Source organism: Bos javanicus, chromosome 4, assembly GCF_032452875.1.
Source record: "Bos javanicus breed banteng chromosome 4, ARS-OSU_banteng_1.0, whole genome shotgun sequence".
Lineage (NCBI taxonomy): Eukaryota > Metazoa > Chordata > Mammalia > Artiodactyla > Bovidae > Bos > Bos javanicus.
The window spans coordinates 86972085-86984136 of NC_083871.1; the positions used below are offsets into that span (position 1 = coordinate 86972085).

General features: G+C 37.0%; 1 protein-coding gene across 6 annotated transcripts in view; it reads left to right on the top strand.

Moving 5' to 3' along the window:
* The window catches only part of PTPRZ1 (protein tyrosine phosphatase receptor type Z1), a 208435-nt gene that overhangs the window by 110109 nt on the left and 86274 nt on the right, over positions 1-12052 (top strand). For all 6 annotated transcript variants that reach the window (XM_061414539.1, XM_061414541.1, XM_061414540.1 and 3 more), the window contains exons 3-4: positions 7298-7477; positions 9643-9794. In XM_061414539.1, coding sequence (XP_061270523.1) covers positions 7298-7477; positions 9643-9794 — 332 coding nt within the window. The remainder of the gene's footprint in view (positions 1-7297; positions 7478-9642; positions 9795-12052) is intronic.

Sequence of the window (12052 nt, forward strand, 5' to 3'; positions counted from 1 at the left end):
CCTACAATTGCTTTCCATTCTGCTTGGAATCAAGAGTGCATAGGATGTAAATACTGGATATATTCTCTTTGTGTTCAAAGTTTATTGCCCAAGCACTTAATTTGTGTCTACCGTGTGCCAGACTCAGAGTTTGGTGATAAGATATAGATGTGATAGATAAGTTGACAAACAACAGACAGTCTGTGAAGTGCTCAAGTAGAGGTGAGCACAGGAAATTCATAGGGGTGGCACTAATTCAGGTGAGTCAATAAATGCATGAAAGAATGGACGACTATGTGAATGAATAATTTAATTCTCCAGAGCTGTCATTTAGTAGTCTGCAGTCCTCCTGATGGGTAAATCACCGTGCTGATCTTCTGCTGCAATGACAATGCATATCCTAATTTCTTCCTTCACAACATTTGTTAATAACTCTCAAGTGATACAGTATAGTTCTAATCAATTCTGTACACCTGCTTTCTTGGATACATCATCCTGGCTTTAATTACTACATGGACTGCAGTCTCCAACTGCAAAATTAAAAACATTAATTTGGGAATTTTAAAAATAATATTTAAGCATAGGGTTAAATATTGCTTCATTATCAAAACAGCTAAAGTATATTTAATGCTTCTTTGATTTATGTTTCATCCTTGTGCACAATTTTAACACAATTTTCTTTTCCTGGATTTCTACTTATGAGTATCTGAAACATCCTTTTTTCAGAGTCCATTGCAAAAATAACATCAAGGTCTTATATCTTTGGACTTTTTCTGTTTTACAACCTTTTCACTGAGAAATTTTCTTTTCCCTGTTCTAACTCTTTTGTCTTTTAATCACAGAAATTAAGGAGTCTTCCTGAACCTATGCTGTAGTTGGCATGATGAGCTAGTAGGTGATTTAAACTGAGTCCACACTCAGTGTAGTCATTTGATGCACTTCAAACATAATCCAGTGACTCGGGATCGTATACCGTCAGACAACACCCAGTGTGGACATCAGATCTTTCTTGAGATCCTTTAGCAGAAGTTTAGTTGGGACTACTCAACAAAATTGTCATATAACAGACAGGTAGATGTGGCCTACAGTTGAATTTAGAAATGTTCTTTAGTTGGTCAGTTTTCTTTCTTTTTTTTTTCGTATTTTCATCCTATGTTAGACCCCTGTGAGCTCAGCCTAATAAAATGAAAGACATTTTATTTAAAATATATATTAAAAAATGTTCTTAATATAACATTTTTTTGTCTGATTCAGTCATTCAACAAACATTTATTGAATACCTCCCATGTGCCAGGCTTTTCTCTAGATGCTGGAGTGTGGAAACAAATAAATAAACATAATTAGTATCTTGTGCTGTGCTGTGCTGGCGCTTCAGTGATGTCCAACTCTTTGCGACCCCATGAACTATAGCCCACCAAGCTCCTCTGTCTATGGGATTTTCCGGGCAAGAATACTGGAGTGGGTTGCCATGCCCTGCTCCAGGCAGTCTTTCCCACCCAGGGGTCAAACCCACGTCTCTTATGTCTCCTGCATTGGCAGGCAGATTCTTTACCACTAGCACTACTTAGGAAGCCCCAGTTAGTAACTTAGGAGAAGAAAAATAAAATAGGAGAAGTGATTGAGAATTGCTGAGGAAGGGAAGTGTATTTTATACAGATTGTTTAGAGAAAGCCTCTCTCTAAAGAGATGCATTTGGGCAGAGACCTGATCAGAAGAAGCCTTGCAAACAAATGGGGCAGAAGATTCCAGAAAGTGAGTGGCAGCAAGTGGTAAGCCCCGAGGCTTCTCATGCTTAAGGAACAGAAAAGAAGTCAGTGTGGCTGGAATAGAGAGTCATCACCACAGAGTGGCAGAAAATGAGATCCGAGTGGATGTGACTGGTGACATCATACAGGGTCTGTCAGCCCTGGGAAAGAGTCTATATATTTTATTCTAATATGAAAATGCATTGGAAGGACCTAAGTCAATGGCACCCCACTCCAGCACTCTTGCCTGGAAAATCCCATGGATGGAGGAGCCTGGTGGACCGCAGTCCGTGGGGTCGTAAGAGTCGGACAGGACTGAGCGAATTCACTTTCACTTTTCACTTTCATGCATTGGAGAAGGAAATGGCAACCCACTCCAGTGTTCTTGCCTGGAGAATCCCAGGGACGGGGGAGCCTAATGGGCTGCCCTCCATGGGGCCGCACAGGGTCGGACATGACTGAAGCGACTTAGCAGCAGCAGCAGCAGCAAGTCAAGGAGTTATGTGTAATCTAACATGTGCTTTAAAAGATGACTAGCTACAGATTGCATTAGTTTTCTTACGCCACACAGCAAATTACTACAAATTTAGTAGCTTAACCTGTATTATCTCATGGTAGACATGGGTCACTTTATTGTTGTTTAGTTGCTAAGCCATGTCCGACTCTTTGCAACTCCATGGATTGCAGCATGCCAGGCTTCCTTGTCTTTCACTGTCTCCCAGAGTTTGCTCAAACTAATGCCCATTGAGTGTATGATGCCATCCAACCATCTCATCCTCTGTTGCCCCCTTCTCCTCCTGCTCTCAATCTTTCCCAGCAACAGGGTCTTTTTCCAATGAGTTGGTTTTTCTCATCAGGTGGCCAAAGTATTGGAGCTTCAGCTTCAGCATCAGTCCTTCCAATGAATGTTCAGGGTTGATTTCCTTTAAGATTGACTGATTTGATCTCCTTGTTGTCCAAGGAGCTCTCAAGAGTATTCTTCACCACCACAGTTTGAAAACATCAATTCTTCAGTATTTAGCCTTCTTTATGATCCAACTCTCACATCCATGACTACTGGATATGTCTAAGTCATTGTTTGTAAAAATTTAATGTGTATATGAATCTCCTGCAGATTGTGTTAAAATGTAGATTCTGACTTGGTGAAGCTGCAGTGGAGACCTGACTCTCCTAACAATCTCCTAGTTGATGGTGATGCTGCTTGTGGAACAGCAAGACTTCAGGCCAGGAATGAGGGTAGCTTGGACTAGGGCACTAACAGTGGAGATGAGAAACGACCTAATTAAGGAAATATTTTGAAGGTAGATCCCAAAGGGCTTGCTGAGGAGGAAACAGAGGCATGAGGATGACTTCTGTGTTTATGAACGACAGTGAACGTAGGAGGCACTAACCAGTAGGGCAGAAATCAAGTGTTCAGTTATGGATGTGCTAAGTTAGAATCCACATAAAGATGAGCACAAAATATTATGGACAAAACAGGTTATAAATCGTATTCAGTGTTACTAGGGACTTAAAATTTTGTGTTTCTATGCATCACAACTATCAGACTCTTCCTAAGTGTGCTCAGAATTTATTGTACTGTTTTTAAAAATTTAATAGGAAGAGCTTTATTGATTCATACCGCAGTTTCTCTCTCTTGTTTCGCTTACAATGACATGAGTAAAACAAGCAGTGCTTTCTTGTCTCCATGCCAATGTTCCTTACAGTGAAATTAACATAGTATTATTACTCAATTCTTTAAAGTTGTTCCTAGAAGCCAAAATGTGCATCACTGTGCATATTTAAAGCATATTGTATTCAAGCACTCTAAGCTTAGAGCTAAGATTTTAAAACAAAATAAGTTTTCAGCACCTATTATTGATTCTGGTGAATGCCTCACTAGGAGATGAATTGCCTAATTTTCCCAGGCTATGCAGGCAATTCCATGGTGTGATTAATTATTATTTCTTTCCTGGGTTAAATTATGCAAAATGAGCTTTAGCACACAATGACAGCTTGAGTGAAAGTCATCCTCTCTGATTGCCTTATCCCAAAAAGATGGTATAGACTAGAGTTGTATGGATAGTATGTTTTCTTATAATTTCTCTAAACATCAATAGTCTAAAATCTTGGCCTTACCCATACTCATGTTCAAAAAGAAAAGCATTTGAAAGGAAGAAGCTGAAAATGGTGCTGCATTCTCTTTCATGGAATGGCTGCAGAAATGCTAGAGTTTAGCCAGAGAAAAGGTTGAGACTTGGATCTGCAACATTTCCTGTATTTTAATAAATGAACATTAAATAAGACATACCTATTCTTAGCACTGCGTGTGTACTTAGCTCAGTTAATATCCAGTGAGGTAAGGTTATGAGAGATGGTTTATGGCTTCAGGTAGTGTTGAAATAAAGGCAAAATTACAGGGCAATTTTGGTTGAGAGGACTGTTCTTCCTGTGGAACAGATGAAAATTCACTTTACAGTAAACAAAATTCTGGAAAGCCCTGTTTTATTTTTCTTCTTGTTAAACAACAAAGTCTGTTAACTTTTATGACCAGAAAAAAAGAAAAGAGGGAAAAGAAAGAGATATTTCAAAGATAGCCGAGATGATTATGTTTATATAAATGAGACCCTGAGCAGATGGAAATTTGGGCTTCCCTGGTGGCTCAGATGGTAAAGAATCTGCCTGCAATGCAGGAGACTGGGGTTTGATCCCTGGGTCAGGAAGATCCCCTGGAGAAGGGAATGACTATCTACTCCAGTATTCTTGCCTGGAGAATTTCATGGACAGAGGAGCCTGGCTGGCTACAGAGTGGGATTGCATGGGATTGCAGAGTCAGACACGACTGAGTGACTAACACACAACACACACATAAATGGAAATTAAACCAAATCAGTCAATGGCTGGGATGACATATAGTCTACAGCGTCCACCTTCACCCCATGGAGAGTGCTAAGGAAGTCAGATCATAATCTAACTCCTATCAACTGGACATGTTTTAATCTGGACCCCTGGGTTAGGACTAACATCTGATAAGACAAATGGATTTTCTGTGGATTTGTATGAGTGTGATGGCTAAACAAGGGTCTTGTTGACCCCTTCTCTTGTTCTCATGATGTACCATATTAAAACCCAGAATCTAAATCTAGGAATACAGTTGTTTCTCAATATCAGAGAGGGATTGTTCCAGGATTCCTTCGGATACCAAAATTTGTGGACGTGCAAATCCCTTATATAAAATGGTGTAGTATTTTCATATCGCCTATATACATGCTTCCATAGTCTTCAAATCATCTCTAGATTATTTATAATAACTAATACAATGTGGCTCAATTGTACAGAGGACAGGGATCAAGACCATCCTCAAGAAAAAGGCAAAAAAGCAAAATGGCTTTCTGAGGAGGCCTTACAAATAGTTGTGAAAAGAAAAGAAGCAAAAAACAAAGGAGAAAAAGATAGATATACCCATTTGAATGCAGAGTTCCAAAGAATAGCAAGGAGAGGTAAGAAAGCCTCCCTCAATGATCAGTGCAAAGAAATAGAGGAAAACAATAGAATGGGAAAGACTAGAGATCTCTTCAAGAAAATTAGGGAACCAAGGGAACACTTCATGCAAAGATGGGCTCAGTGAAGTACAGAAATGGTATGGACCTAACAGAAGCAGAAGATATTAAGAAGAGGTGGGAAAAATACACAGAAGAACTGTACAAAAAACATCTTCACAGCCCAGAGCCAAACTTCCTGGAATGTGAAGTGAAGTGGGCCTTAGGAAGCATCACTAAGAACAAAGCTAGTGGAGGTGATAGAATTCCAGTTAAGCTATTTCAAATCCTAAAAGATGATGCTGTGAAAGTGCTGCACTCAATATGCCAGCAAATTTGGAAAACTCAGCAGTGGCCACAGGACTGGAAAAGGTCAGTTTTCATTCCAGTCTGAAAGAAAGACAATGACAAAGGATGTCCAAACTACTCCACAATTGCACTCATCTCACACGCTAGTAAGTAATGCTCAAAATTCTCCAAGCCAGGCTTCAGCTTCTGCAAGTATTGAACTTGCAGATGTTGAAGCTGGCTTTAGAAAAGACAAAGGAACCAGAGATCAAATTGCCAACATCCACTGGATCACTGAAAAAGCAAGAGAGTTCCAAAAAAAACATCTATTTCTGCTTTATTGACTAAGCCAAAGCCTTTGACTGTATAGATCACAACAAACTGTGGAAAATTCTGAAAGAGGTGGGATTACCAGACCACCTGACCTGCCTCTTGAGAAATCTGTATGCAGGTCAGGAAGCAACAGTTAGAACCGGACATGGAACAACAGACTGGTTCCAAATAGGAAAAGGAGTACGTCAAGGTTATATATTGTCACCCTGCTTATTTAACTTATATGCAGAGTACATCATGAGAAACGCTGGGCTGGATGAAGCACAACCTGGAATGAAGATTGCCAGGAGAAATATCAATAACCTCAGATATGCAGATGACACCACTCTATGGCAGAAAGTGAGGAAGAACTAAAGAGCAGTTGATGAAAGTGAAAGAGGAGAGTGAAAAAGTTGGCTTAAAGCTCAACATTCAGAAAACTATAAAATCATGGCCTCTGGTCCCATCACTTCATGGCAAATAGATGGGGAAACAATGGAAACAGTGGCAGACTTTATTTTTGGGGGGCTCCAAAATCACTGCAGATGGTGACTGCAGCCATGAAATTAAAAGACGCTTGCTCCTTGGAAGGAAAGTTATGACCAACCCAGATAGCATATTAAAAATCAGAGACATTACTTTGCCAACAAAGGTCTGTCTAGTCAAGGCTATGGTTTTTCCAGTAGTCATGTATGGATATGAGAGTTGGAGTATAAAGAAAGCTGAGCGCTGAAGAATTGATGCTTTTGAACTGTGGTGTTGGAGAAGACTCTTGAGAGTCCCTTGGACTGCAAAGAAATCCAACCTGTCCATCCTAAAGGAGATCAGTCCTGAGTGTTCATTGGAAGGACTGATATTGAAGCTGAAGCTCCAATACTTTGGCCAGGTGATGTGAAAAACTGACTCGTTTGAAAAGACCCTGATGCTGGGAAAGATTGAAGGCAGGAGGAGAAGGAGACAACAGAGGATGAAATGGCTGGATGGAATCACCGACTCAATGGACATGAATTTGAGTAAACTGTAGGAGTTGGTGACGGACAAGGAGGCCTGGCGGACAAGGAGGCCTGGCGTTCTGCAGTCCATGGGGTCTCAAAGAGTCAGACACAACTGAGGGACTGAATTGAACTGAATACAATATCAATGCTGTGTAAACAGTTGCATATACGATGTAAATGCTATGTAAATAGTTGTCAGCACTTGGCAAATTAAAGTTTCCTTGGAACATTCTGGAGTTTTTTCCCAAATATTTTTGCTCTGAGGTTGGTGGAATTTGCAGTTGTGAAACCCGTGAATACAGAGACCAATTGTAATTGCTCTTAAGAATTGGTTTAAAGATGTCTCAGTTTTTCCCTATGTTCTGTCTATTTTTATGTAACATTAACTACTTTATAAACATAAAATTTAGCTTTTGCGTAATTATTTAAAAACCAAACTTATTGCCATTTTTTCCTCTAGGAGCACTGAATCAAAAAAATTGGGGAAAGAAATATCCAACATGTAATAGCCCCAAACAGTCTCCTATCAATATTGATGAAGATCTTACACAAGTAAATGTGAATCTGAAGAAACTTAAATTTCAGGATTGGGATAAAACATCTTTGGAAAACACATTCATTCATAACACTGGGAAAACAGGTAAAATACTTGCATTTTATTTCTGACTTTAATATGTTTATCAGACTTAGAATGTGTTTAGATTATTTTCATTAAATTTTTCTTTGAATGATGTATGTAGTATGAACTGGATAGAAACTATGGGTACAAGAAATCAAATAGAAAATTGGAAGTTTAGACCTTTAGAAATGTGTACAAACAATTAAATAACCAAAGTCATAATGTTCTCTAGTAATATAGCAATAAAGATGCCTCCACAGGAAGAGCTGATAAAGATAACATAATATATAGCTAATTAACTTAATAACTCTATCACTGGTTAATCAGTCAATCAGGATTTCTTTCTCTTGTGCATTTTATTTGATTTTTTCTACTCAGTTGTATATTATGTTCAATATTTGGATGTGAAAAAAGCAATCTACTATAATTGAATTTTAAGAAATTATTGGTCCTTCTAGATAGAAAGTTTTAAATTATATACTATACTTAGGAAGCACTCTCTAATAAAGCTTTTTTTCTTAGTATGCAAATTATGTCATAAAAATTCCAGTAAGCAACAAATAGAAGTTTACAAAAGCTAGCATTTTTTTCTGATGTTATGTTTTAAATGAAATTGTATGTATATCAACAAGTTATGTAAAAGCAAATATACTCATGGGAAAAAGATTAGAAAAAATATTCACTATAGTAGTAGCCATGTTGGGGTGATTTTATTGTAAGTGATATTTTTCTCTATTTTCCATATTTTGCTAATATAATTGTGTGAATATTGTAATTTAAATTCTGTGAAGGTAGGAATTTTTCTGGATCAGTGCTTGACAAATAATAAGCACTCAATAAGTATTTGTTGAATGAATAATTTTATATGTTATAAGAGGCCTGGCGTGCTGCGGTTCATGGGGTCGCAAAAAGTCGGACACGACTGAGCGACTGAACTGAACTGATAATGTATTATTAATTAAATATATAATAGTATATTGTCCTAAATGTTAGACATTTTAATTACTAGTTTTAGTGGGTGTTACAAAGAAGTAAAGCATGTAATCTCTGCTTCATTTTTCTTGGTGGAGTGTGGTCAAGCACTTGATCTTTAGAGCCACACTTTCTAGGTTCAATTCTGGCCATTTAAAGCCCAGTGTGGAACCTTGAGCAAGTTCCTTAACCTTGCTGTGACCAATTTCCTTATCTTGTAAAATAGGGATTGTAATGGTATCACCTTCTATTGTGTAGGATCAAATATTTAATACATGTAAAGTAATGTAATGCCTGTCATGTCATAAGTGATAAATGAATGTTGACCATTATTGTCATTTGTTGCTATTGTTATTATTCATGAAAATGTATATCTCTAACTAGCTGTGTCTGCTGAAAAAAAAAAAATGCAGCCTAGAAATTATGTTTTACTCAGAAGTCTTTACACTGCGCAGTATGTTGGATTCAGTTCCAAATGCCAAAAGTGATTTCTGCCCAATGAAACAAAGACTATTTAAATCTGACTGAGAGACATTGAAATCCTGCATTAAACTCTCAAGAGAATCATTAATCCCCAGATGACTCCTAAAATACAGATAGTAGATGGTATCTGCTAGGGATCTCTAGAGTTTAAGATTCTGAGACTTGCCAGCCAGGTTTCAAACATGAGATGGCTAAAACCCCTTCAAAAGGAAAAGGTCTCCCGCCTTCCTTGCCACAGTCTAGGACAGAAATTCTGAAACTTGATGAAGCCTGGGGTGATGCTTGGAAACGTAAGGAGATGGGACAAAAGCAGCAGCAGCTTAATAAGGAAGAGAAACAGGAACATGAGAAGGTTGGAGAAAAGACCTTTCCTTTCCAGTCTTCTGTTCCTTCTCGCTTTAACTGTCCCCTCTCCACCATGTGAGGCATTAGAGGAGCAGGGTTTTGGACACCAAACAAAAAAAACGTAGGCTACCCACAGGGTAGGTGAACTGCCTGTCTCTTGTTTTAAGTGTTGTATGGCAGTTAAGGTCTTGGATTTATTTTACACTTGTGGCAGTAGGACACATTAAGTATATTATGCAGTTACAAAGTTCAGCTTTCAAAATATGTAGCTTATTTTTTAAATTTATCAAATACATTATGTTCTTAATGTACCTTAAAATTTAAACTTGTAATTTTGATTTTCAAAAACTTAGATGTCAATTTATTGTGTTTTTTTTTTTTTCAAGTGGAAATTAATCTCACTAATGACTACCGTCTCAGTGGAGGGGTTTCAGAAACAGTGTTCAAAGCAAGCAAGATAGCTTTTCACTGGGGAAAATGCAATATGTCATCTGATGGATCAGAACATAGTTTAGAAGGGCAAAAATTTCCATTAGAGGTAAGTCAGTAGTCCCACTACTTACTATTTCATTTTCTAAGTCACTGGGATTTCATTTAACATATAATTTGATTCCTTTGTAATTTATACAGTTATATTTTGTTTACTTGGTTAATATCTGCATTTCTCTCTGGACTGAGCTGTATAAGATCTATAGTTGATTTTCCACTTTCTAGTAATGCTGAGTATCACATTATATTATAGATGATTAGTAAATATTGATGAGTGAATGAATGAATGAAATTCTTCCCATAGCCCATTAGGGAAAAAAGAGGGAAACTTCAACTACTAAAAAATCAATAAACTTCAAATTAAAGTGATAAAATGTTTCAAATTTAAAATCAGCAAATAAATATAATGCATAGTAATATACAATTAAAAATGTGAACACTTTCACACATGTCTGGAGAAGGTATAAATTGGCAAGACTTTCTGGGAAGCATTTCACTTGTTCTTATCAATAGCTTTAGATGTTTTATTCTCAATACTTACATTTCAATTTATAGCAATTTAGTCTTATAGAATAATTAAGGACATACTCAAAAATTTGGAGGCAAAGACTTATTTACAATAATAAAAGTTGAAACAAAAGGAAATGATTACATTACAATGGATTATTATAGATCTTGTGAAAATCCTGTTTTAGAATGATTTATTTAACAGAAAAGGTTCGTCATAAGATATGAATGCTTTTAAAAAGCAGAAGGTAAAATAGTATATACAGTGTTATTATTCTAAATTTTGTAAAGTGTGAAACTAATTAATGGCCTAGAGAGAGTCCAGAGTCTAAGTCAAACCGACGAGGCTTGAATATTGGCTTCACATTTAGTTAGTAGTTATATGACATGACATTGTATGAATTATTTAATTTCCCTAAGCTTCTGTTTCTCATCTGTGAAATTGACTTAATAGTAGTAACACTTCTCTGTAGAGTTATTAGGAGGGTTAAATGAAAGGTTGAATTATTACTGTTGTAAAAATAATGGAAGGAAACCAAGAAAACATAAATTGTAATTTTCTCTGGGTGATGGCATTATTACCTTTTCTCCTTTAAAATTCTCATACTTTCTAGATTGCCTGTGTTAAAGTTGTATTTTTACTTTTATAATTCAAAGCATTTATTGATAATAAAAATAAAATGAGTTAGTTACTTAATAAAGGATTAAAAAATAATGTGGATAAACACATTCAAATGTGTGGCTTATAATTTCTTAAATATCCTTAAAGAAAAGTATATTTATCAAATCTTGTTTGTCAGAAATATGAAAATCAACTCATTAAACAGGTAACATTCTCAATTCTGAGAGTTTAGCTCTCTCACAGTACTCCTTAGAACAGAGGTGAAAATCAAGAAAACCCTAAAAATAACACAAGCCATGATTCAGTAAAATTGTACAGAATCTGTGTACTAAACCTCATATATTTTTCTTATTTAGAAGCCCCTCAAATCATCTCTCAGAGATGTCATTTGTTTGTTGTTTCTTTTTATTCAATTTGTAAACATTAATGGGTTTTATTTTATTTATTTACTTTTTTTTTTTTTGCCAAACCATGTGCTTTGCAGAATCTTTGTTCTTCAACTGGGGATGGAACTGAAGCCCACAGCAATGAAAGCCCTGAATCCTAATTACTGGACCATCAGGGAGCTCCCTGTTGTTTATTTTTTAAAACACTCACCATATAATTGTGCAAGCAGGAGCAACTATACTCCAATAAAAAAAATAATAAGTTGTCTCTCCAGATTTTGGTTTCTTGAGTTGTGCTAAATTAAGTGATGGAAGTTTATTGAATAGCTAGGTCATTCTCAAATAAAATAATTTACTGAAACATTAAAAAAAAAAATTGTGCAAGTGGAGAAACTAGAGGGTATCCTTGATTGCTCTTTTTTCCTGGCCTCTCACATCCTATAATCATCTCCTCAGTTCTGCCCCTAAATGATGTGTGAGGTCAGAAAAAGGTTCCAGCCATCTTAGTCTCTTACTTGGATGTCCCTGAAGCTAGTTTCTCTCCAGTCTTAATCCCTTCCACTGGCCACCCCTACCCCTTAGCCCTGCCCCCCCATCAAGGACTTTCTATTGCCCTCCGGCCCAAACTGCTGGGACTACCTCACAGTCCTTCTTGCTGTGACCCCTGCCCACTTCTCCAGTCTCATATCTCTCTTCTCTTCTCACATGTGCTCAGCTGAAATCCTAACACTTTCAGTTTTCCACACTTCTCATACTTTCTTGCCTGTAGGCTTTTCCTAGCCAGACCCTCTG